The following is a 27718-nucleotide window of genomic DNA, read 5'->3' as shown; positions in this document are numbered from 1 at the left end:
ATGTACATTACTAAATGTACTAAATCAATTCACTTTACACCACATCAATTTGGCACATGATATCTGCTTATATTTAAAAAATACTTTCTTATAAAACCTTTCGATTGAACTACTCACATAATGAGAATGTCAGTAAAATCAAGTTTAAGTAACGTAAGAGAAATAATCCAAAAGCTATTTAAAAATACTCTTTCCTTCCAAAACCCTAAATGGTTTCTTTCAACTCCTCTGGTTCTCTTTTCATCCACTTTTTTTTTTAACAAAGAACAGAGCAGTAATGAATTATAGAAATTTGATTAGGCTGGAGGCCCCCTAATTTTAAATAACAAATGGAGCCATTTCTAAAGAAGAAGGTAGTGACATTTCTCGTGGACATTTGCGGAATGACTATCAAAGGGTACATTTGTTACAAAGGCAGAGATTAATAAGACTGCGGGTGCTAGAAAGATTCTGTTTGGAAAACAAATCTAAAAGAGTAAGATAAATTTGCTGTGTCGGAAATCTACAGGGACAAAAACAAGTTGTAGACGTGCTAATCTATTTAAACTCTGAAATGATCCAGATGCAGAAGAAAGGAGACAGAATAGGAAGCTGAAGTGGTAGAAAACGGGAGATCAAATGCAAAACAGACTTTGTGGAAACAAATAAAAAGCAAATGATGCATGGCTGCCTGATGGGAATACAAGGAAAGCCATTGTGGTAGGTTAGGGGTTGACAAGGTAGCCTTGATGCTGTACTGCCCAGAAATTGTAGGCTATTCCTGTGCGTGGATTGCATATTTCACTCCAGAACAATACTGATAGCTCAGTGACGGCATTCCTGCCATGGCAGCTGATACACCCACTATAGACCCTTTAGGCTGTTGGTATACCTCACCATTTTCTTCAATAGGAAGTGAAATACTTTTACCAAAACCCTGGTTACAATTCTGTTTCTGGAAAAAAAAACTAATATTGATACAGACATGCATTTACAAATATACTATAATGGCCTAATCCAGATTATGGACTTCAGGTATTTCCGATGAAAATTACAGTTAGTGGCAGATCACTGACCAAATATGTCACATAGCACAATTGGTAACCTACTAACGAATAATTGTTACATAGTAATAAACACACACACACACCCCATGATTGCCAAAAAATAATATCCCATGAAGTAAATGCCCTACAACAACCCTATTTGCAAAGCAAAAAGGATATAGCCCTGGGACTTTAAATGAGGTGTACACAAATGGTCAATTGTAATGGGGTAGATATAGTAGCACATTTATTAAGTATAAAAAACATCAACATATGTGCAAATGTATGTGCCAATACAGACATAATTACAGTACATGATAAAGGACATGATTAGTGTTGAGCGAACACGGACTGTATTATTCGTGTTCGTACCGAATAATTGGATTTTTTGTACCCGAACACGGACACGGACACTTTACTGTATGTTCGGGTAAAAATCCGTGTTCGGTCGTTTTATTTCCGGGTTTTGCATGCTTTGGCGCTCTTTTCATGGCGGGCTTTCAACAGCCAATCAACAATCGTTTAAATGGTGTGCCTTAAGCCATCCCAGCCATGCCTGCAAATGTCTCAGTAGCTGTGATTGGCCGTCTGAAGCATGTGACCAAGTCTTTATAAGTTCGAGGCAGCCGCAGCGGCGTCATTATGCTGCTTAGATTCAGGGACAGAGCACACATCAACGTGCTGGCTGCTGATTAGGGAAAGATAGGCAGGAAAAAACCATTTGTGTCCGGATAGAATTGAGGGACAGGTCGGAGTGTTTAGGCAGGGCGAGTTGTAGGCATTTTAGGGATAGAGTCTGCTGAATTATAGGGTCAGTGTCTTCTACAAACTACAATCGATATTGCTGTGTGGGGGGTGGGGTCTGCACTCAATCCTGATCTACGATCTCTTCTCAATCCTGTTAGGGACAGAGTCTGCTGAATTTTAGGGAAACTGTGTTCTACAAACTACAATCGATATTGCTGTGTGGTGTGGGATTGGAGATAGGCAGGTGTCAGTGATCCACATCCATTTTTCTGTGTGTGAGCTGCAGTGAACACAATCTTTTTGGGCTGCAGTGAACACAATCTTTTTGGGCTGCAGTGAACACAATCTTTTTGGGCTGCAGTGAACACAATCTTTTTGGGCTGCAGTGAACACAATCTTTTTGGGGTGCAGTGAACAAAATCTTTTTGGGGTGCAGTGAACACAATCCTTTTTGGTGTGCAGTGAACACAATCTTTGTGGGGTGCAGTGAACAAAATCCTTTGTGGGGTGCAGTGAACACAATCTTTTTGGGGTGCAGTGAACAAAATCCTTTTTGGGGTGCAGTGAACAACATCCTTTTTGGGGTGCAGTGAACACAATCTTTTTGGGGTGCAGTGAACAAAATCCTTTGTGGGGTGCAGTGAACACAATCTTTTTGGGGTGCAGTGAACACAATCTTTTTGGGGTGGAGTGAACAACATCCTTTTTGGGGTGCAGTGAACAAAATCCTTTTTGGGGTGCAGTGAACAAAATCATTTTTGGGGTGCAGTGAACACAATCTTTTTGGGGTGCAGTGAACACAATCTTTGTGGGGTGCAGTGAACACAATCTTTTTGGGGTGGAGTGAACAACATCCTTTTTGGGGTGCAGTGAACAACATCCTTTTTGGGGTGCAGTGAACACAATCTTTTTGGGGTGCAGTGAACACAATCTTTGTGGGGTACAGTGAACACAATCTTTGTGGGGTGCAGTGAACACAATCTTTGGGGGGTACAGTGAACACAATCTTTGTGAGGTGCAGTGAACACAATCTTTGTGGGGTGCAGTGAACACAATCATTGTGGGGTGCAGTGAACTCAATCTTTGTGGGGTACAGTGAACACAATCTCATACTTCTGAAGGTTTGAGGGTGCTGCCTGTTCCATACTCCCCCTACTCCTAGCCTTTTAGGGGTACAAACAATAGTAATTGGGGCCTAGTGTGGTTGTGTACGTGTGATATACATACACTTTTTTGGGATCATATTTTCTATTCCGCTATTTAATCAAAAACCTTTGGGGATCAGTTAAATTGGGGGATAGTCTGTGTTGGTACGTGTGAGAGAGATCCACCTTTCCAAGTTGTTGGGGTTCATCTCATACTTCTGAAGGTTTGAGGGTGCTGCCTGTTCCATACTCCCCCTACTCCTAGCCTTTTAGGGGTACAAACAATAGTAATTGGGGCCTAGTGTGGTTGTGTACGTGTGATATACATACACTTTTTTGGGATCATATTTTCTATTCCGCTATTTAATCAAAAACCTTTGGGGATCAGTTAAATTGGGGGATAGTCTGTGTTGGTACGTGTGAGAGAGATCCACCTTTCCAAGTTGTTGGGGTTCATCTCATACTTCTGAAGGTATGAGGGTGCTGCCTGTTCCATACTCCCCCTACTCCTAGCCTTTTAGGGGTACAAACAATAGTAATTGGGGCCTAGTGTGGTTGTGTACGTGTGATATACATACACTTTTTTGGGATCATATTTTCTATTCCGCTATTTAATCAAAAACCTTTGGGGATCAGTTAAATTGGGGGATAGTCTGTGTTGGTACGTGTGAGAGAGATCCACCTTTCCAAGTTGTTGGGGTTCATCTCATACTTCTGAAGGTTTGAGGGTGCTGCCTGTTCCATACTCCCCCTACTCCTAGCCTTTTAGGGGTACAAACAATAGTAATTGGGGCCTAGTGTGGTTGTGTACGTGTGATATACATACACTTTTTTGGGATCATATTTTCTATTCCGCTATTTAATCAAAAACCTTTGGGGATCAGTTAAATTGGGGGATAGTCTGTGTTGGTACGTGTGAGAGAGATCCACCTTTCCAAGTTGTTGGGGTTCATCTCATACTTCTGAAGGTTTGAGGGTGCTGCCTGTTCCATACTCCCCCTACTCCTAGCCTTTTAGGGGTACAAACAATAGTAATTGGGGCCTAGTGTGGTTGTGTACGTGTGATATACATACACTTTTTTGGGATCATATTTTCTATTCCGCTATTTAATCAAAAACCTTTGGGGATCAGTTAAATTGGGGGATAGTCTGTGTTGGTACGTGTGAGAGAGATCCACCTTTCCAAGTTGTTGGGGTTCATCTCATACTTCTGAAGGTTTGAGGGTGCTGCCTGTTCCATACTCCCCCTACTCCTAGCCTTTTAGGGGTACAAACAATAGTAATTGGGGCCTAGTGTGGTTGTGTACGTGTGATATACATACACTTTTTTGGGATCATATTTTCTATTCCGCTATTTAATCAAAAACCTTTGGGGATCAGTTAAATTGGGGGATAGTCTGTGTTGGTACGTGTGAGAGAGATCCACCTTTCCAAGTTGTTGGGGTTCATCTCATACTTCTGAAGGTTTGAGGGTGCTGCCTGTTCCATACTCCCCCTACTCCTAGCCTTTTAGGGGTACAAACAATAGTAATTGGGGCCTAGTGTGGTTGTGTACGTGTGATATACATACACTTTTTTGGGATCATATTTTCTATTCCGCTATTTAATCAAAAACCTTTGGGGATCAGTTAAATTGGGGGATAGTCTGTGTTGGTACGTGTGAGAGAGATCCACCTTTCCAAGTTGTTGGGGTTCATCTCATACTTCTGAAGGTTTGAGGGTGCTGCCTGTTCCATACTCCCCCTACTCCTAGCCTTTTAGGGGTACAAACAATAGTAATTGGGGCCTAGTGTGGTTGTGTACGTGTGATATACATACACTTTTTTGGGATCATATTTTCTATTCCGCTATTTAATCAAAAACCTTTGGGGATCAGTTAAATTGGGGGATAGTCTGTGTTGGTACGTGTGAGAGAGATCCACCTTTCCAAGTTGTTGGGGTTCATCTCATACTTCTGAAGGTTTGAGGGTGCTGCCTGTTCCATACTCCCCCTACTCCTAGCCTTTTAGGGGTACAAACAATAGTAATTGGGGCCTAGTGTGGTTGTGTACGTGTGATATACATACACTTTTTTGGGATCATATTTTCTATTCCGCTATTTAATCAAAAACCTTTGGGGATCAGTTAAATTGGGGGATAGTCTGTGTCGGTACGTGTGAGAGAGATCCACCTTTCCAAGTTGTTGGGGTTCATCTCATACTTCTGAAGGTTTGAGGGTGCTGCCTGTTCCATACCCCCCCTACTCCTCATCTAGCCTTTTAGGGGTACAAACAATAGTAATTGGGGCCTAGTGTGGTTGTGTACGTGTGATATACATACACTTTTTTTGGATCATATTTTCTATTCCGCTATTTAATCAAAAACCTTTGGGGATCAGTTAAATTGGGGGATAGTCTGTGTCGGTACGTGTGAGAGAGATCCACCTTTCCAAGTTGTTGGGGTTCATCTCATACTTCTGAAGGTTTGAGGGTGCTGCCTGTTCCATACCCCCCCTACTCCTCATCTAGCCTTTTAGGGGTACAAACAATAGTAATTGGGGCCTAGTGTGGTTGTGTACGTGCGAGATACATACACTTTTTTTGATCATATTTCCTATTCCGCTATTCAATAAAAACCTTTGAGGATCAATTGAATTGCGGGATAGTCTGTGTCGGTACGTGTGAGAGAGATCCACCTTTCCAAGTTGTTGGGGTTCATCTCATACTTCTGAAGGTTTGAGGGTGCTGCCTGTTCCATACTCCCCCTACTCCTCATCTAGCCTTTTAGGGGTACAAACAATAGTAATTGGGGCCCAGTGTGGTTGTGTACGTGTGATATACATACACTTTTTTTGGATCATATTTTCTATTCCGCTATTTAATTTAACTGGGCCTCCATGCGAGACCTGTGTGCCTTGTTGCGCTGTTTTGAGTACTCCACCAACATGGCCAGTGGCAATGACGCCGTTCTCAGCTTAACTATCCCACTTCTATGCCTCCTTGAAAAAACAATTCGGGCGATGATGGAAGAGGATGTGGCACAGGATGAGGAGGAGGAGGAGGATGAAGAGGTAACATTTCCAAGGCTTTCAGGGCAGTCATTCGCAAGGGGCTCCGAGGGTGGGTTCCTGCACACGCAAACGCCAGGGACGCAATTGTCCAGCAGGGGCACAGTTCTGGAGGATGAGGAGGATGAGGAGGAGGAGGAGCTGGAGGAGGAGATGGAACCATGTTCACAGCAGGGTGGCACCCAGGCCAGCTCATGGCCATCACTGGTGCGTGGCTGGGGGGATACAGAGGACACGGACGATACACCTCCCACAGAGGACAGCCTTTCGTTGCCTCTGGGCAGCCTGGCACACATGAGCGATTACATGCTGCAGTGTCTCCACAACGACCGCCGAGTTGCCCACATTCTAACTTGTGCTGATTACTGGGTGGCCACGCTGCTGGATCCCCGTTACAAGGACAACGTACCGTCCTTAATTCACTCACTGGAGCGCGATCGCAAGATGCGCGAGTACAAGCGCACGCTGGTAGACGCCATGCTGCTGGCATTCCCATCTGACAGCGGGGCCACAGTGGAAGCACAAGGCAGAGGAGGAGGAGGAGGTCGCCAACGCAACCAGGGCACCGCCAGCACCTCAGAAGGCAGGGTTAGCATGGCCGAAATGTGGAAAAGCTTTGTCAGCACGCCACAACAAACAGCAGCACCAGCAGCTCAGATGGAACGTCTTAGCAGGAGGCAGCATTTTACCAACATGGTGGAGCAGTATGTGTGCACACGCCTACATGTAGTGAATGACGGGTCTGCCCCCTTCAACTTCTGGGTCTCCAAATTGGGCACATGGCTTGAGCTTGCCCTTTACGCCTTGGAGGTGCTGGCGTGCCCTGCAGCCAGTGTATTATCTGAACGGGTATTTAGCACGGCTGGGGGCGTTATAACAGACAAGCGCAGCCGCCTGTCCAGAGACAATGTGGACAAGCTCACGTTCATTAAAATGAACCAGGCATGGATCCCACGGGACTTTTCCGTACCTTATGCAGAATAGCAATGGATACCGACCTTACCCACCCATTGTTCCATTTTTGCTCTTTCTCACTCTTTTGGGGTGTACCCTCATTTAAAATTTTTGAAAAGAAGCAGTGTTGGCTACCTCGTCCTCCTCCTCAGGGCCAGATTAATGTAGGGGCTATTGGAGCTGCAGCTCCAGGCCCCTACCTTTTATATAGGCCCCGGGTTGGCCATATTCACTGTTACCGCTCTTCTGTCACTTGTAAACACAGAAGTCTGGCTTCTATGCTCGCTTCCCCAGGCAGCACCCTCAGAACCTCCCCACACAGCGTGAAGGCCGGACAAGGAGGGACAGTTGGCGATGCATGGATGTGTTTATGGGCTTCAGAGACAGCATCCCATGTTGAATTAGGCATGCATGGCTGCACCCTTCCTCCTCTGGGTGCATGGCAAGGCACGGCCCTAAGGCCCTTCAAAATCCTCAGCACCAAGCCCATGATGCTGTTAATCCGGCCCTGGTCCTCCTCCACCGCCGCTTCCACCTACACCGCCCATAGGTGTGCGCAGCCTATTGCATTAAGGTGTGCACCCCAAAGTTGAAATACACATGCATGTGTTTGCCAGCAGGGAGAGTAATGTATCGGGGCCATGTACCTGTAGGCAAGGAGAAATAGAGCAGAGCAGGTCCCAGGGAGATCTTTCCCATCTCCTCACTGGCAATGCTATGTGCCCTAGGTGATTAGGGTGTGCCCAGGCACACCCAGCACACCCTGTGCGCACGCCTATGTCACCGCCACATCCACCACCACCTCAACCTCCCTCCTACTCCATATGGGCCTCGTCCTTCAGAGATGAAGAAGAACATTGTTTTATTTTTCTGTTTTTTTTTTGTTGTTTTAAGTTATTTCCCTATCCACATTTGTTTGCAGAGCACTTGCCATGCTCTTAATTACGTTTTGCTGCCATTTGCAGCACTCTAGCCCTTTCCTTTGGTGTTTTAGAGCCATTTTAGTGCCTTAAAGTTCGGGTCCCCATTGACTTCAATGGGGTTCGGTGTCCGGGAAAAGTTCGGTAAAAGTCCGGGACACGGACCCGGACTTTTTTTTAAAGTTCGGCCGAACCCGTCGAACACGGACATCTAGGTGTTCGCTCAACCCTAGACATGATGGTTGGTATACCTGCTTGCGCATAGCAGTAATAACATTCAATGGTGAACTAGATGCATCGCTGTAACTCAATGAGTTTTGTGAGTCAATCACTCACTCTTCAGGAGTAGATGCGTACAAGTATATATAAAAAATACATAATATCAGTTTTTAATTGTATAAAAAATAATGGCCAATAAAGAATGGAAACTTGTGGAGAGCCCTATGTAGGGAAAAACCTACTTACAAATTGGCTGAGCCAGTGTACAAGAGGACAAAGTAACCGTCTGGTGGCGACCAAGTAGTCTGACCCGGGAGCTGAAGGAAGCGGGGCCAAACACTCCCCAACAGGGGACACACGAGGGGCAGGTGTTACTGATGTGTGAATGAAGGTAACCCTTGACAAACCATATCCCTTGCTGGAACAAAATATATAATGTATAATTATTGTAGAGTAGAAAGGACTGCATCACAAAGTAGTGATAGCAGCAAGTAAAATGTATCCATGTATATGTATATAATGTTGCAGTATAGCAAGGACAAGATGGAAAGACAAGGGGAAGATCAAGCCCACATGTGAGAGAGAGTAAAAAGTAAAAAAGGGGAAAAATAGTGCAACCCAATAGATGTAAGAGAAAGGGAAAGTGAAATAAAAAGTGACTGAATTATTAAGGAGGAAGAAAAAATATATATGTGGAAATAGTGAGTTAATAGGGAATCACAATAAAGTCTAGCAGAGTATGGCTGTGTGAGTAAGTACCCACCATAAGTGTTGTATAGGGCAATCAGAGTAGAGTGTCCTCCATGTGGGTCAGTGTTGTATAAGGTAATCAGAGTAAAGTGTCCTCCATGTGGGTCAGTGGTGGTGTGAAGGCACCATTAAACTAACCTCCCATATGTACTCCAGGTGGGGCGTGAATGATCCCGCCCCCCAATGCCATTGGTTGTGTGAGTAAGTACCCACCATAGGTGTTGTATAGGGCAATCAGAGTAGAGTGTCCTCCATGTGGGTCAGTGTTGTATAAGGCAATCAGAGTAAAGTGTCCTCCATGCGGGTCAGTGGTGGTGTGAAGGCACCATTACACAAACCTCCCATATGTACTCCAGGTGGGGCGTGAATGGTCCTGCCTCCTAACGCCATGTAAAATGGTAAGGCGTAGGCATGTGCCACCTCATGAAATAAACCGGCACGGGAACGCCAGTATCCACAAACCATACGGGATGACATACTGCAGCAAAGACGTCAAAATGCTGAGAATAGCGGACGTAATGTGGGAGGTGCAGGGACATGGCGCCGATATAAAGGTGGCCCCACCCGTCCATAGGAAAGGAGGGGACAGCAGGGGAAGAAACAAGCCTCCCCCAATATTACATTGCAGCTCCCGGGACGCTCACCGCCAGGGGGAGTGCTGGTCATCCGAGCAGGCTCTAACACAGGCATAATAACAACAATGTTCAACAATAATGTAACAATGTATTCAGCTGGTATTATTATTGACGCCATTGAGCAAAAATGGTCACCGTGGTCTTATTTGGTCAATGACGTCAGCCAGCATCCCCAATCCCTTTGCTTACATTTAGCTGGTAGCCGGAGAAATATATTTTGCAGTGAGTAGTATCGGAGCCAGTGGGTCGGCTGTGTGGGTCAGTGTGTTTGTGTCAGCAGGTTATTGGGTTGGGGGAAACATTCATTGTGATTGGTATCGAAGAGATGTATACACCGCACAAGGGGAGTCTACTTGCAGTCCCTTGTGCATGCCTGGCCACTGTAGACAATGCAATAAGAAGAGGAAACAGTCGCACACCACAGGAAAACTTGAATAAAGTTTGAAGCAAAATTTTCTTTTATTAGCACATATCCAAGAACAAGGTACAGCAGAAGGGGAATTGTAGACGCGTTTCACACAGACTACCTAGTAGTGAACAAGCACGCTGAGTCTGTGTAAAACGTGTCTACAATTCCCCTTCTGCTGTACCTTGTACTTGGATATGTGCTAATAAAAGAGAATTTTTCTTCAAACTTCATTCAAGTTTTCCTGTGGTGTGTGGCTGTTTCCTCTTCTTATTCATTGTGATTACCAAATGGATCTACATCGCTGGATGACATGACCTTGGATCTACATCGCAGGGACAGTATTGGGGGAATTTTTAATAAAGACATTTTTAAGTGTGTCTGTGTTTTTATTTGCTTTTACATTTTTGGGATAAGAGTTAACCAGGGGTAACAAACCCCTGTTGGTCTGGTATGGTTTAGAGTTGGTGTGGGCAGAGACCTTTCACCCTTCCCCTGCTCTTTCCTTGCTGCATGCTTAGATAAGAGCTTGGTATAATTTAAGGGGATCCATGCATTTCATTGCCTATTCATTCTTTCTATGAAAGTTTTAATGATGACTTTCTTGTACCCCCTAGTGATAACAAACATTTAATCGTTACCGTGCAGGGAACTCCACTACAAGGGTGAATTTTTTGCAAACTCCTGGAGTTGGGGTTTAAGCCAAACTAATATGCTGCCTTTAAATTCATGATCATCTTTATTACTCTCACATCTGGTCTTCTTTATTTAAGTGATTCACATGATAAAAATCTTCTATGTAAAGAAGTGATATCCCTGTTATTTCTAAAGTCTTTTTTCTATTTCCCAGGTGTGATGGGGGAATATGAACCAAAAATTGAGGTGCACTTTCCATTCACTTTTACTGCAGCTAAGGGAACCACCGTTCGGATGGAGTGCTTTGCGCTTGGCAAGTAAGTGCAGATTTCCTCAAATTAGTAGCAGTTGTTTATTAGAAGCTGTTGTGTTTTACTTATGCTTGGCCATCTAGCTGTAATCTTCATTTATCACTTTGTTTTAGCCTGGGTCCTAAGGAGCTAAAGCTAAGAAAAAGCACTTGGACTACTAGCTGCTATAAAACTTACAATTCACAACATTTCTCAATATCCCTTATTTTATGAAATATTTATGTCCTCTTCTGCTTAATATACCCAGCATTTTTTGAGCTTTTCAACCAACATTACAGAAAAAATCTGGTTAACACAGTGTTGATTTCAAACAAAATAAAGTACATGTTGTTAGGTAAATGAAACCCTGAGGAAAAGTATAAGTAACTGTACTAGGATCTCCCATCGTAATGACATTTGTTGCCCCTGTCACGTCTTCTGTGCCCCTTGACATTCGTCTGGACAGCTTGTGACGTTACTCTTCTGTTCTGCCCTGTGTGACTTCCTTCTTTGTCCTCACATTGTGTAGCCTGGAGGAAAAAAAAGTCCCAGCATAAGATATTTAGAGACTGTAAAGTCTCAACAATTTAATTTTTTAAAGGGGAAGAATGTGTGTAATTAGCATATTTGCCAATGGTTCAATTTTTGGAAGGACAGTGCCTAGTTTGCTTCCAAATTCCCTGTTCCCTCCTCTTCTACAAATGAGCCTTTTTAAGTCTAATGGTAAGGTCTTCATGAATTAAAAATTATGTCAAGCCAAAAACTTTTTTTCTAGTTTTAGAGAAAGTAGGAGAGGTTTAGAACATCTGCTATTTGATAGAGATTTACATTAGCATTGTACTTCCTTTGAGAACAAGGGTTTGTTGTATGGGCGCTTCCGTGGAATATAGCAGGCTTTAGGTGAGACACTGCACTTCGGAAGCACTGGAGAGGAGAAGCTGCTCTGAAAGTGATTAAGATAAAAAGACAAAGCACCTCTAAGTGCAGTAGGCTCTGAGTATTTATTAGGTTAAAAGTATAAAAGCACTCACATTTGTTAAATGTGACATGGGCATAGCAAAGATCTGTCTGGAGTCTTCCTATCCGCTGTGCTGAGTGGTTGCAATGAGGACATCCAATGATCCGCTTCCTGTAGATGCATCCTTTCGTCTGTGTCTCAGCCTCCTCGGCATGAGATTTCCTGAAGGCAGGGTGTGGACGCAGTGGCTGGTGTCCAATAGAGCAGGTGGTGGGCGGTTACATGTTTCGGAGCTCAGCTCCTTCGTCAGACCTGACCATGTCGCATATACCAAATGTGAGTGCTTTTATACTTTTAACCTAATAAATATTCAGAGCCTACTGCACTTAGAGGCCCCTTGTCTTTTTATCTTAATCATTATTGTACTTCCTTTACTGCTGACAATGTCTTAACCCAACCGTTCTCAACCAGGGTTCATCCAGAAGTTGTTAGGGGTTCCTTGAGCAATGAGAAACCTCTGTCTCTTAGATGAGTAACCACTGACATCAATTATCTTTATTAGCTATCTATAAGGGAGGGAATTCTACCCAGTTACCCAAATATAAGGAGCATTCTTCACACTTAACATCACACTGATGTACTGTGAACTGTAGACATAGAATTATGAGCAAGGGCTCTCTGAACCCAGAAAGTTATTTCACAGATAATTTTAATGTTAAAACAGTTGAGAAAGACTAATTTAACCACATGGGAAGTGAAGGAAATTCTCCAACAGAAATGGCTTCAAGTCTTCTGCTACTAAATAAAAACATTTCCACTCTCCCAATCCCCCATCCTAGCACAACCCCCCCCCCCCAACCCCATACATTTTCCCTGCTAGCACAAATACCCCCGATCCTCCCTACTAGCAGAACCACCCCCCCAAAAAAAAAAAAATATTTCCCCTCTACAATATTACTTTTATACCACACCCCCCCCAAATCCCCCCTCCTAGAACAAATCCTCTTCTCCTATCCCTCCTCCCAACACAAATTGCCCCAAATCACCACTCCTAACACTTACTAAATTTGCCCTCCTAGAACAATTCTTACCCCCTGCTGTAACCCAAATTCCCCTTCTCAACACAAATCCCCCCCCCTTAACTCCCACAACTCACATGATACCACAGTGCCCAGAGCAGCCACCCCTTGTCCCAGACCAGCCAGGGAGTATACTCAGAAGCAGGGAAATATGGTCTGAATTATGGCAAACCTGTTCTGAATGACTGGCCAAATAATTCCATAAAGGAGGTAGCATTTTCTTAGCTCAGTCCTATTTTCCAGTAATGTTAAACGGTAGCTCCAGTCATAATGGGCTTATATGATGTAAAGGTATGTGCACTACTTTTGGCTGTGACCAACAAAAATATTAGTATGCTAGGGGTCATAATTTAGAGGTTTGTTTCATTCAGCTAAGGAAAACTACAGAATATAATTACATTGTGTGAAAATGGGTCTTGAGTGGTCTATAAAAATGTTTTACTTTGCACATGCATTGCTCCCTTGCTTAGAGTGTTTTTTAAAGTGGAACTGTATTTGCTCTTGCCATAATGAGTAAGTTGTTCACATTATATATGTGCATTATGGCACATTTACCTGTCTGTTTGCCCTATTCCAGCACTAACAGATCTGAATTGTTCCTTACTGTCCCCCATCAAGCTGTCTACTGCCATCATTGTCTTCTTCGGGTTACCAGTTGCCCATCTGTGGGCATTAGGCAGTCAATGATTATGTAACTCATGCATTTTGCAGATGCTGGGAACTGACTGGAAGTAAGAGTGCATTAAAAATAATACTAGTAAAGGGAAAAGTATGACACCCAGGGAACTAGCATTCTCAAAAGGAACATTCAGAAATGTCAGCCTCTATGATTCTTTTATGTCAGGGTTCTTTTAATCATCACAGTTTGAAAATGCGCTATAAACTCTTCATACAAGAAAACTATTAAAGGCACAGCCTACGTTCCCTACTTGGCCCTACAAATTGGAAAGTACACTTTAAATACCAATAGCCAGTAATTTGATTTCTACCAGTCAGTGTGGTTTAATATAAGAACTGTGAAAGAATCACACCACACAAAAACAAAAGTTTTAGATTTTAGAAAAACAGACTTTTCAAAAATGAAATTAGTCATAAATGAGTCCTTATCAGACTGGAACGGATTACATGGAGTCCAGGAGAAATGGGACTACTTAAAAGGTGCACTATTGAAGGCAACAGAAAATTGCATTAGACTTGTCAGTAAAAGCAAAAAAAGGAAGAGACCACTGTGGTACTCAGCAGAAGTGGCCCAAATCATTAAAAATAAAAAGCTAGCATTTTGTAATTATAAAAAAACCCAGAGCAATGAAGATAAGGAAATCTACAAGATTAGGCAGAAAAAGGCCAAGCAAGTTATAAGAACTTCTAAAGCGCAGGCAGAAGAAAAACTAGCTCAGTCTATGAAAAAGGGGGATAAGACATTCTTCAGATATATAAATGAAAAAAGGAAATTAAAACAAGGAATAACTAAATTAAAAACAAAGGACGGAAGGTATGTAGAAGAGAATAAAGGGCTAGCTGACTGCCTTAATGAATACTTCTGTTCAGTTTTTACAGAAGAAAAAGAAGAAGGACCTCCACTTGAAAGGATGACTAATGAATCGTTTGATGCATGTGTCTTTACAGAGGAAGACGTTCTAAGATTGCTGTCTAAAGTGAAGACAAATAAGTCACAGGGTCCTGATGAGATACACCCAAAATTATTAAAAGAGCTTAGTGGTGAGCTGGCAAAACCATTAACAGATTTATTTAACCAATCATTAGTAACAGGAGTCGTCCCGGAAGATTGGAAATTGGCAAATGTCGTGCCCATTCACAAAAAAGGTAGTAGGGAGGAATCGAGCAACTATAGACCAGTGAGTCTGACATCAATAGTAGGCAAATTAATGGAAACCCTATTAAAGGATAGAATTGTGGAACATCTTAAATCCCATGGATTGCAAGATGAAAAACAACATGGGTTTACTTCAGGGAGATCATGTCAAACAAATCTTATAGATTTTTTTGACTGGGTGACTAAAATAATAGACGGTGGAGGTGCAGTAGACATTGCATATCTAGATTTTAGTAAGGCTTTTGACACTGTCCCACATAGAAGACTTATCAATAAACTACAGTCATTGAACATGGACTCCCATATTGTTGAGTGGATTAGGCAGTGGCTGAGTGACAGACAACAGAGGGTTGTAGTCAATGGAGAACATTCAGAACAAGGTCATGTTACCAGTGGGGTACCTCAGGGATCTGTACTGGGACCAATTTTGTTTAATATCTTCATAAGTGATATTGCAAAAGGCCTCGATGGTAAGGTTTGTCTTTTTGCTGATGACACAAAGATATGTAACAGGGTTGATGTTCCTGGAGGGAAATGCCAAATGGAAAAGGATTTTGGAAAACTAGAAGAATGGTCAGAACTCTGGCAACTGAAATTTAATGTGGATAAGTGCAAGATAATGCACCTGGGGCGTAAAAACCCAAGGGCAGAATATAGAATATTTGACACAGTCCTGACCTCAGTATCTGAGGAAAGGGATTTAGGAGTAATTATTTCAGAAGACTTAAAGGTGGGAGGACAATGTAATAGAGCAGCACGAAATGCCAGCAGAATGCTTGGATGTATAGGGAGAGGTATAAGCAGTAGAAAGAGGGAAGTGCTTATGCCGCTGTACAGAACACTGGTGAGACCTCACTTGGAGTATTGTGCGCAGTACTGGAGGCCATATCTCCAGAAGGATATAGATACTCTAGAGAGAGTTCAGAGAAGAGCTACTAAACTAGTACATGGATTACAGGAAAAAACTTACCAGGAAAGGTTAAAGGACCTTAACATGTATAGCTTGGAAGAAAGAAGAGACAGAGGGGATATGATAGAAACCTTTAAATACATAAAGGGAATCAACTTGGTAAAGGAGGAGAGCATATTTAAAAGAAGAAATACTACCACAAGAGGACACCGTTTTAAACTAGAGGGGCAAAGGTTTAAAAGTAATATGAGGAAGTATTACTTTACTGAGAGAGTAGTGGATGCATGGAATAACCTTCCTGCAGAAGTGGTAGCTGCAAATACAGTGAAGGAGTTTAAGCATGCATGGGATAGGCATAAGGCTATCCTTCATATAAGATAGGGCCAAGGACTATTCATAGGATTCAGATATATTGGGCAGACTAGATGGGCCAAATGGTTCTTATCTGCCGACACATTCTATGTTTCTATGTTTCTATGTTTCTATTACTATCCTGCCATTGCTCTGACCTGATTAATGTCAGATCTGAACAAGCAAGTAGCCACTGAAGTCAAAGTTTAAGCACAACTGCTGATCAACGTACGTGTTTTGAAAGTATTGAAGCCATTGGATTAGTATGACAATTACACAACTAGCTTTTAAGTCAGCAATGGCAGCTTATTGTTCTCAGCCCAGGTTTTTTTTAAAACATTTTCCTTATGTAACGGTGAACTGAATGCTTGTCAAGCTCCTATCAGACTTTGGGCATTGGCTAATAATTATTTAATAGTAGACCAAACCTCTGGAGTCAAGAGTGAAAATATAGCTTCCTGCACTAGCGGATTCCTGATCACACAGTACATTTCACTCTATTTGATTTTGAGGAAAAAAGAGCAATACATTGCTGGTCCCTACGGCACCAAGGTGTTAATAAATGATAGCATTTCACTGTCTGGCTGCTTGGCACATTGTTCGCTTTTGTAATTGACACCTTTCTGCTCAAGAAATTATTTATCATTGCAGTTTGCAAATTCATTTGAAATAAATTATTTGTTTCCATTATGTGGAAAACAATTGACCTTTAGAGACTTTCGGGGAATTTTTTTTTCTTTTTAATCCCACATTTTAAAAGTGTATCTAAAAATACATTGACTTATTGTTTTTCTGCATTTATGTTAATTTCCATCAGAGAAATCTGCTAAATGCTGTCTGATTCTAAACTGGCACTGAATTATATTCCCAGTGTAATTTCAGTGAATAATAAAACACACCCCTGTGAACATAACATTTCTAAATTCAGAGACAATTATTGAAAAGGCAGTAAGAGCTTCTTACAAAAAAACATATGTATTGATTGTGATTTTAAAGCCTGGGCTTTTTTTTTTAAACTTATCAATAGTATTAATTCCATGGTTAGCTTATTTCTCAATACCTACTGTATATATATATATATATATATATATATATATATATATATATATATATATATATAAAAAATAAAGCCATGCTTCTTCCGGTGGAGGATTCCCTGTCTTTTAAAGACTCGGTGGACAAGAGAGCTGAATCTCTGGTCCGATACCTTTACACTGTGGCAGGTTCAATGCTAAGGCTGGAGCTTGCCATCACCTTGGTCTCCCAGACCTTAACGGAATAGACAAAGCTTCTGCGCCAGGGGGGTCAACATCCTCCTTAATTGGCGGAGCTGGCGGATCAGTTGATACAGGGGTTACAGTATATCTGTGATGCCTCTCTGGATGTGGCCCCTTTAGCCTGCAGAGGGTCTGTGACAGCTGTGACACTTTGCCGCATGATTTGGCTAAAATACTGGTCTGCGGACCAGAATTTCAAATAGCTGTTGACTGATCTCCCTTTTTTAGCGGACCGCCTGTTCGGAGCTTCTATGGAAGAGATTATTAAAGGGGAGGTAGAAGTACTCTGCTTCCACAGGTTGCCAAGAGCAAAAAGCCTCATCGTAAATGTGGTCCTTTCTTCTCGGCTCACAAATGGCCCTTTTGTCCCGCTGGCTCACAGGACAAGGGACAAAAGTCCACCCATAACTTTGCTGGGGGTTCCAGGCCTAGGGTGGTAAGTCAAAGTGGGTTCCACTGGTTACGCAGACAAGCCCTCCTCTGCCTGAAGGGGCGCCCTCCCCCATATCTGGGGTGAGGGATGTCTTTGCTTCTTTCCAAACCCGTGTACCTCTCTCATTCAAGACAAATAGATCCAGGAGTTGATTCAGTCCAGTTACAAGATCAAGTATCAGTCCTTGCCTCTAGCAAGGTTCTTTCCTTCCAACTTGCGCCTGTACCCGGATCGGCTGCAGGGCCTTCATGGGGCGGTGCAGGATTTGCTATCACAGGGAGTAGTTGTCCCGGTTCCAGAGTTGGAACATTTTCAGGGACTTTATTCAAATATATTTATGTTCCCAGGAATGAAGGCAAGGTCTGTCCGATCTTGGATCTCAAGGCCCTGAATTACTTTGTGCGGGTTCAGAAGTTTCGGATGGAGTCCATTCGCATGGCGGTGGCATTCCTTCATCAAGGGGCTTTTCTGGCCTCTCTCGATATCAAGGACGCATACCTACATATCCCAATACATGTAGGGCACCAGCGTTTTCTTCGGTTTGCCATGGGAGAGGAACATGATCAATTTGTGGTGTTACTCTTTGGTCTCACCTCAGCTCCTCTAGTGTTCACAAAAGTGTTGGCCCTGGTGTTAGCCTTGCTCAGACAGAGGGGGAATCTGGATCGATTCTGCGAGCACAGTCGCCATCTATCTTAAAAGACATTCTGGACATCACTGCAAGAGTTCGGCTGGACGCTGAATTTTCAGAAATCTGCTCTGCTTCCGTCCAACAACCTGGACTACCTGGGCCTGACTTTGGATTCAGCCTCAGCCAGGGTCTTTTTTTCAGGAGGCAAAACTGCTGAAGTTGCAGCATGTGATTCGGCTTCTGTTGCCCGACTGACGGTCGTCTCACAATACTTGCATGCAAGTTCTGAGCTTGATGGTCTCCACCTTCGAGGCAGTCTTGTTTGCTCAGTTCCATACCAGGCCTCTGCAAAAATAAATTCTTGCCAAATGGGACAAGAATCCTCGATCTCTGTACAATCTGATCCTGTTTATCTGGGGTGTGAGGGGATCCTTACTTTAGTGGCTCCCTTCCCCAAGGCTTCAACAAGGGAAGTTTCTTCCCCTGTACTGGACAGTGGTTTCCACGGATGCCAGCCTGTCCGGGTGGGGAGGTGTCTTGAGCATGGATTCGGCTCAAGGGGCTTGGACTCGGGAGTCCAGTTTGCCAATCAATATCCTGGAGATTCAGGCGATCAAGCTTTGTCCCTTAATAAATTTAGGTGGAGTGACGCAACGCGTCGGTAGGAGCCGGGTGACGTCACTTCCGCTCTACGGCCGAGACCGGAAGCATCGGAGTTTACCGCACACCGAGTGCGGATGTCTGATTACTGCTGCTATCTGTGAGTTTGTTTTTTTCAATACATGTTATCACCTACTACACTATGAAGTCCCTTCTTGATTATATATCCCTGATCTGAGTAAAATCCCTGGAAAGATTACCTTGGCCATCACCATTAGAGAGGCACCACTCCCCAGAGGCTGGTTTATTTAGAGGAGAGGAGAACCTACTACTAGTGGCCCCCTATAAAGCCCCTGATGTGGAGAAAAGACCCGCAGCCAAGTCTGGTGTTACATTTAACAAAACGCTCAATTTGAGTGTATTGGAGATGAGCGGCCATTGCACTTATTTTGGATTAGCTCACGTTTGGTGACACGGTTCCTTTGCCGCTGGCAATTTGAAGAGTCACAAGAGTCACTTTCTATGCATTTGGAGCACATGAAGTTTTTTTGCACTTTTTGCACATGGACACTTTGATTCACCAATTATTCAGTGTATTTATTTCATTTATCTACCTCCATTTTTGAAGCACTTTATTACGCATGAACTCTTATTAGTATCTATTTGTGTCATGTAAATTATTATATTTTATGATCATTTTCTCATCTTGCACAGTGCACATTGATTTTTTTACCCCTTTTTCTATTCTATCACTGTGTATTATGCAATTCATGATATTTTATAATCCTATTTATTCTTTGATGATTATTTATTTTGGATTTTACCCTTTATTATTATTTATTTTTGTACATTGGATTTTACCCTTTATTATTACCTACTGTGTGTAATGTGATTCCTGTTACTGTAGATCTTGATTTTACACTTATTAGAGTGGTTCCTTATTATATCCATTGGTCACCTCCAACCCTCTTTTCTTCCATACATTTGTTACATATACTCATTATTTAGCATGCGATTCCTAGCGAATCTGAATTTTTACATCAGTTAAGACCACTATTCATTGAGAAAAACAGCGCTGATTTATTTTACATTTCTTCTATCTTATTGTGGTGACACTATAAAATTGGCAGCTCCTTTTTTTTCCTTTTTGTATTTTATTTATTTACTTTTACATCTGCTTCTCGATCACTTCAGTGGTAGCGCATTGGCTCTCTATATTTTAAATTCTTCATAAATATAGCTGTTCTCTAACAACACTGTGCCAACCAAAAAGTGCTCCAGACTCCAACCCACCAGTAAGTATGCACTTCTTACTGGAATGTAGGATGTCGAATGTTGCTCTGCAGCTAACACAGACTCCACGTCTAAAATGGCTCAGTAGTTCTAAGCGTCAGTCTCCGAAAAGATAAAAAGTCATAAAAAGAGGCAAATCTCATAGTGTATTATTCCCAAAAAATAATACAATTTATAATATTAAAACTGCATTTGCAGAGAAAATGTACAATGCAGTATTTATCACAAGGGCGGGTGCTGCCATATCCGCAAAGGGCGTGCACGATGATGTGACGTATCTACCCCCACCCAATTTGTTTCTTCAAGGGCAGCGCCAGGGAAAGAGGCTTCCTTCCCAAATGATGCCTGTGTAGGGGATACTTGTTGGTCGGGGCCAGATACGTTGACCTCTGTATTTAGATCCTACATGTCAGTAAGGAGTGTCGGTAAAGAGTGCATACTCACCGGTGGGATGACAGTGTACGGCTATATTTATGAAAAATGAATTACACCATTGGGAATTTTTTACACTTATCCATTTTACTGAGCACCTTGCACTTTATTTATTATGTTGAATGCCCACTTTGTTCACGTTTATATGTGGATGAATATACTGAGAAATATTGTGATATTAAGTATTTGAAGGGACAGAACACCCTAATTTATTATTAATGATAGAAACCAATTAGCTTCAAGGTTTTTTTTCTTTTTTTTTTAGAGCCTAAGGCTCCTTTCACAAATTCCCCCGATCCCCTGCTGAGCAGGAGGATGACAGCTGTGTCTCTGTGCTGTGTGCGGAGACAAAGCTGTCAGTTCCCCATGCATCTCTATGGGGGAAATCGGATGGGAACGGACCGTCGGTCCGTTCTCATCCGATCCGCTGCACGGATGGAAAATAGGGTTTCCATCCGTCCAGATTTGATGGATCGAATCAGATGTCAGCGGACATGTCTCTGCTGACATCCGATCCCCCATAGAGATGCATGGGGGGACCGTTCAGATCCGCCAAAAAAACGGACAGGCGGGTCTGAACGGTCCGCCTGCGTGAAAGGGGCCTAATTGAACAAGCTGAAGTTAGAAGCTGATTGGCTACCATGCACAGCCTCAACAGACTCTGAGTGCACCAGTTTTAGTAAATCTACCCCATTATGGGGAAGAGGGGGGGAGGGAAGGGAAAGGAACATGGACGGGGGATAGGTGTAAAATCCCACCTGGGCCAGAACCCCCACCTTCCGAGGCCAAGCCAGACTGTGTAATCAGCAGTATAAAAAACAGCTAGTGAAACACTTAGTTTAGAACACAGAGGGGAGAATAAGAAACCAAATGTAACAATTAATAATTAGACATTACGGATTAGATATTCGCATTGAGTGACATGAGTACATGTAAATTCAAATGGATATTCCGAAAACTCATTCCCATACCTTCCTTACAGCGGCAAGTATGATATTAACAGTGCCTATATCCACCCACCCCCCCCCCCACTCCCAGGGTTGGGGTGGAACAGGAAGGGGTATGGCCAGCTCCCATTTAATCCCTGACCTTCCGGAGTGTGGCCCAGCAGCAACTTTTCTGGCTCTGAGGAAGGGGGGTTCGCACCTGAAACGCGTCAGCCCAGCCACAGCAGCCCCATGCGGCACTCTGCATGTCATTCGGCTACGTATGGGACTTTGGCTACCTTGGAGATTTTATATGCAATGTTGATGTGTGTATTATCACACCTGCCTTGTGAGTATATTGTATACTTTTTAATATTTTAATAAATGGTTTTAGTGGTGATGCACTAGGTCGGTGCGCCCCTTTTTCTTTTGTCTTTTCTCTCAGTTGGTTCTGGATACCCTTGATCCTGAGGGGGCAGCAAGACCATTGGCTTTTTTCCACCTGAGTCTGAAGTGTATCTCTCTTCCCTTTGTCATATTCTACTTGAGCGCAGGAGATTTGCTTTACTATGTGAAGTTCCAACTGCCTGAGCGGTGTACATCTCTTTCTCTGTGTCCTCAAAACGTATGACTGCTGATCTTTTAAGAACACGATCAATGTTACATTTGCTGTAACTCAGTCATTTTCAAACTATTTTCAATATCCACGTGGAGACCTGCTTTGTTGTCTTGCACATTTCCTGAGACAGTAAAAGATAAATTTCAGTTGGTAGTTTTGGTTGAATGCACTTAACGTGTTACCTTATTAAATAAGCCCAATACAGTTTATTTAGTTATTTCTGTGGGTCTTATTACATGTTTATTGGTTTTTATTAGACAACACATTGTATAGACCATGTTCAAATCATGGCATTTAGTCATATTTAGCTTCTGTTAGCTATTCTGTCCATCTGACCTTTTCCTTTAGCAGTTTATCATCAACAGTCTAGTCTTTAAAAACATTTCTGTTGAGGTGCTGTGCTATCATTCAGGATTTGAATAATTAGAGATCAGAAGTTTAAGATGGCATTGAAGAGGTGACTGCTAAATGGTGAAAAGGTTAATTAAGAATTTAGAAAAGAAGCTAATGGAGGGAATATTACAGACTCCAGAGGAAGGCTCAGAACACTGGAAGAGACGAGTAAGAAACCTGCCATTTTAAACTTGGCAGATGGAAGGGTTCATGCCAAAGAGATGCTAGTGCTCTTTAAGTAACATGAATTGTATACTGTTATTCTCATGGCACAGAACAATGATATGGAATTCTTTGTGAAGACAGATTATAGTGTGCACATACTGTATATAGTATTCAAAATACTGTAAAGAAGGTGGTGGAGAAGATAAACACTCCCATTGTTCTTTCTTTTCTTTTTTTTCACAGTAAAGGTTTAATGAAAAGTTAGAATGAATACAGTCATAGTGGCTTGGTGTATTTTGTGAAAATAAGAATAAACTGCATTGAGATTACTTTTTCTTAGCGTATAATTTTTTTATTTGGCAAAGAGAAATAAAGCAAGACAGGACATTTTGCACATAATAACACTGACCACAGATCAGATCTCTTAGCAAGGCATCAATATATATCTGTGTAAAAAATAGGTAAGATGATGCCAAAATATTAACAATGTCAGTGTATATGTATGTATAAAGATCTGTGCAAAGGGTCAACTAAACCTATACAAGTGCTATCTGGTCAAGCTTTATGGACGCCTTGACCATCACACCTATATTGGCTTGTTGGCATTTCATTCCGAAACCACGAGCATTGATATAAAGTGGTTGCTCCTACCCCGCCCCCCCCCCCCCCTGCAACACACTCACACACACAAATCCCCTTCCATTTCAGTTATAACAGCATTTACTATTCTGGAAAGGCAATCCACAAAATTTTGGAGTGTGTTTATGGGACTTTATTTTGCCAAGTTAGGCAACCAAAAAATCATGTGCAGACACCTTGGGTTCCACCATGAAAATGATCATTCCATGGGGTTGATTTACTAAAACTGGAGAGTGCAAAATCCGCTGCAGCTGTGCATGGTAGCCAAGCAGCTTCTAAATTACCCCATGGCACTGGCTGCCGCCAGCCCTTTAGAGGGTTTGCTATGCCGGGAGGTGGGGCGGGGCTTATGGCTACCACCAAAGGCTGTCACAGTGGTCGCATGATCGGAAAAGTACCGATTGAAAACGATGATCGGGAACTTTCCGGGAGCCGTCGGTCACTGTACCGGAAGAACACAAGGCGCGCGTGCTCTCTGCACAGCTCTGTCAGCGCTAATGCACGCAAATATGCTGCCACTCAGCTCTAAGGCCTGGCCATCGAGAGGCCGCATATTTGCTTTTGCTTGACACCAAGAGGTTGAGCTTCTTCAAGCTTGTAAGTTTTTACAAAAAAAAATGGAAGCTGATTTGTTTCTGTGCACCCGATTTTGCACTCTATAGTTTTAGTAAATTAACCTTCACTTCTTTATGAACCCTCAAAGAGAAAAGGGGAGCTCGCTCATCATTTACTGTAAAAGCCTTAAAGCCAATTTATTAGTATTTCCATCATACAGACTTCTCCACCTGGTAAATGGAAGTCTAACATGTTTCACTCTATTAGGAGCTCACTGATATAAGGACAGTCTTAGCCAGAGATCTCTATCTAATAAGTAAGCTTTTATGAGCGACCAACAGGCGCTGGGAACCAGCTCCCTGAATTGGAATATCAGTGAGGAGTGATTCCTGCAGCGGAATATTGTATCCTATCTCTCATGACTTTATGAAGCTGGATTTGTGTAAAGGGACCCAGTAATGCTGGAACAGAAAATTATCTTCCCCAAACAGATGCCACTAGTGTTGAAGCACACAATTATCTAAAATGTCTTTCTATGCTATAGCAATCACAGAAATCTTCACTGGAAACACTATGGGGTTAATTTACAAACAGACTTTTCACCTTGCAAGGGAATTTGCTCCAGAGCTTCGTGATTGTGATGAAATTTCACTTGCAAAGAATGCACAATCACATGCAAGGAAAATGAAAAAAACATTATTGCTAGTAGATGATTGGGTAATGGAAGTCAGCAGAGCTTCACCTTATTCACTTAGCTTGAGGGCGCTCTCTCTCTCCCCCCCCCCCCTTTCTTGGCCTGCCAGGCTGCATCCTCAGATAAGGGTCTGTATGGATTTTGGGGGGGACCCCATGCCATTTTAAAAAAAAAAAATTGGTGTGGGGTTCTCCTTAAAATCTAGATTGGAGGGGGGCCACGCTGTTTTATTCTTATTTTTGTGTAGGGCTCAACTTAAAATCCTTACCAGGCCTGAAGGGCCGGGTACGGATTGGGGGGGGGAGAGCTGTTTTTTTTTTTTTTTGTTATTGATTCGTGTTCAAGACTGAGGACGTGCAGTGCTCAGAAAACACACAGGACTGTGTGCACCAATTTCTAGTAACCCCCCCCCCCCCCATTGCTTCTACATTGGAAAAAAAATGTATTGCATTCTTTACCAGTGAAGAGTAATCATATTACTGACAGAAGCTCTAACCCTTCCATAGCCCTAACTTAAAAAAATACTTTTAGCAACAGATACACTTTGTGTTTCAGCATGTCTGAATGTCAAGGTCATTATCTCAAGCAGCAGATTTCTTGACAAATGTTAAATAAGAGGTTTCAGGTTCTTGGGCATACTTAAAGTGATTGTAAAGTCTCATGTTTTTTTTTTTTTTTTGTAAAATAAAAACATATTATACTTACCTCCTCTGTGAAGTAATTTTGCACAGGGCAGCCTGGATCCTCCACTTCTCGGGTCCCACTTCGCTGCTCCTGATCCCTCCCTCCCGTCGAGTGCCCCCACAGCAAGCAGCTGCAGCTCTGTGTATCCATTCAGGCATGGAGCTGCCATTCAGCCCCATACCCTCTCTCTCCTGATTGGCTAACTGACTTTGATTGACAGCAGAGGGAGCCAATGGCGCCACTGCTGTGTCTTAGCGAATCAGGAGAGAGAGTCCCGGACATCAGAGATGCTTGATAGAGATGAGGCTCAGGTAAAGATTAGGGGGGCTGCTGCACACGGAAGGCTTTTTATCCTAAAGCAGAGTTCCACCCAAAAGTGGAACTTCCTCTATAACCACTCCTCACCCACTCACATTTGGCATGTGAATTTCTTTGGGCGGGAGCGGGTACCTAGTTTTGACAGGTACCCGCTCTCACTACCGCTCGGGCTGCCTAGGCGGCTCAAGCGGATGTTCTCCTCTCCCCATCCCTTCCTTGAAATCTTCTGGGACACGTTACAGGCCACTGAAGAAGGGCAGTGAGACTCACGCATGCGCAGTGCGCACCTAGCTGTGAAGCCACAAACTGTCACAGCAAGGTGCCCACACATGGTGATGTTGGCGCCGGGGAGAAGCAAGAGAGAGGAGCAAGGTTTCAAGTGGACACATCATGGGACAGGTGAGTGTGTGTTTATTAAAAGTCAGCAGCTATACTTTTTGTAGCTGCTGACTTTTAATAAACCTAAAAACGACTGGAACCCAGCTTTAATGCATACAATGGGCTAGGATAAAAAAAACTTCTGCCTTTACAACTCCTTTTACAACTTAACTGCTTGCCGACCGCCGCACGACTATTTACTGCGGTGGTCAGCCCCGTACAGGCAAAGTGACGTAGGACTACGTCGCTAGCCTGTGAGCCTCTAGGGGGCGAGCGCCCGCCGCCGGAGGTGCGCTCCCGCCCCCGCTCGTTCCCTAACAAGTCCGCGCGTGTGACCGGCGGACCCGATGTCCGCCGGTCACTCGCGATCTCCCCGTGGAGAGGGAAAAAGGCAGGCGGCTGATGTAAACAAAGCCGTCTGTCATTCTCCCTGATCTAACTGCAGAGATCATACAATCCTGCTATGTAGGATCGTATGTCTCTGTGGTTACATCACTAGCCACACCCCTTTACCGTTAGAATCACGCCCCTAGGGACACACTTAACCCCTGCATCACCAATAAAGTTAACCCCTTCCCTGCCAATGTCATTTTTACAGTAACAGTGCATTTGTATAGCACTGATTACTGTAGTAATGTCACTGGTACCCCCAAAAGTGTCAAAAATGTCAGTCAAGGGTCCGATCTGTCCGCTGCAATGTCGCAGTCCCGCAAAAAAATTGCAGATCGCCGCCATTACTCCTTAAAAAAACACACCAAAAATGACATAAATCTTTCCCGTAGTTAGTAAACGCAATAACTTTTGCGCAAACCAATCAAAATACACTTATTGAGATTTTTTTTTACCAAACATATGTAGCAGAAAACAAATTGGCCAAAAATGTTAAAAAAATTTGATTTTTACATTTTTTGGGGGGAATTTCATATAAAAAAAATGTGAAAAATATTGTTATTTTTTTTAAAATTGTCGCTCTTTTTTTGTTTATAGCGCAAAAAGTAAAATTGCACAGGTGATCAAATACCACCAAGAGAAAGCTCTGTTTGTGGGAAAAAAGGACGTCAATTTCATTTGCGACCGTGCAATTGTCCGTTAAAGTCACGCAGTGCCAAATCGCAAAATAGGGCCTGGTCAGGAAGGGGGTAAAATCTTCTGGGGCTTAAGTGGTTAAAAAGTAGTTAAATGACTTTCACCAAACATTCATTGGTGGTGAATCAATCACTGTCATTTTAAACACATGTGACTTGAAGATTTACCTGAAGTGCATTTTTGGTGAATGCCAAATGAATTGCTGTATAAATAAATATGCCCCTTTGTGTTTTTTTTTTTTTTTTTTTTAATTTTTGCATTAATTTGATTTAATAGCTTGAGTTTATGTAAAATAAATGTATGCTCTTCAGTTTTGGGATGCAGACATATCCAATGTTTTTTTAAATACATTTTCTAACTCCAATACATTTAATATGCTCAAATTTTGATTGCAAGTATCCTCTTCATCAGTGTTATCATTGCTGTAAAACAAATTCAGTAGTGGTTACAGACCAACATGATTTTTGGAGAACCATTCTGTCTTATTTAAACTCAGCATGTCTTACTGTAATTATAAAAAGGAATGCTGAATGCTTAGGTTTCAAGCAATGGTTCTGCCAATAGCAATGATGTACTGATTGAGCTAATCTGATGAGAATGGTCTCTAGAAAGTCAAAGAGAAAATAATGTCACCATTCCCACATTTTATCTCTAACCATTGACTTCTCATGATACTGCCTATTGTACTTA

The 27718-nt window shown here is 42.6% G+C and overlaps 1 protein-coding gene across 3 annotated transcripts in view; it reads left to right on the top strand.

Annotated features, from left to right (window-relative positions):
• CNTN5 (contactin 5) overlaps positions 1 to 27718 on the top strand; it is a 2223160-nt gene that overhangs the window by 1719851 nt on the left and 475591 nt on the right. For all 3 annotated transcript variants that reach the window (XM_082244684.1, XM_082244682.1, XM_082244683.1), the window contains one exon: positions 10698 to 10800. In XM_082244684.1, the coding sequence (XP_082100810.1) occupies positions 10698 to 10800 (103 nt within the window). The remainder of the gene's footprint in view (positions 1 to 10697; positions 10801 to 27718) is intronic.

The sequence above is a fragment of the Pelophylax lessonae genome (assembly GCF_965119305.1).
Source record: "Pelophylax lessonae genome assembly, chromosome: 2".
In the NCBI taxonomy this organism is placed as follows: Eukaryota; Metazoa; Chordata; class Amphibia; order Anura; family Ranidae; genus Pelophylax; species Pelophylax lessonae.
The sequence above is the reverse complement of the archived record's forward strand: the minus strand, read 5'-3'. Positions and strand labels throughout refer to the sequence as shown.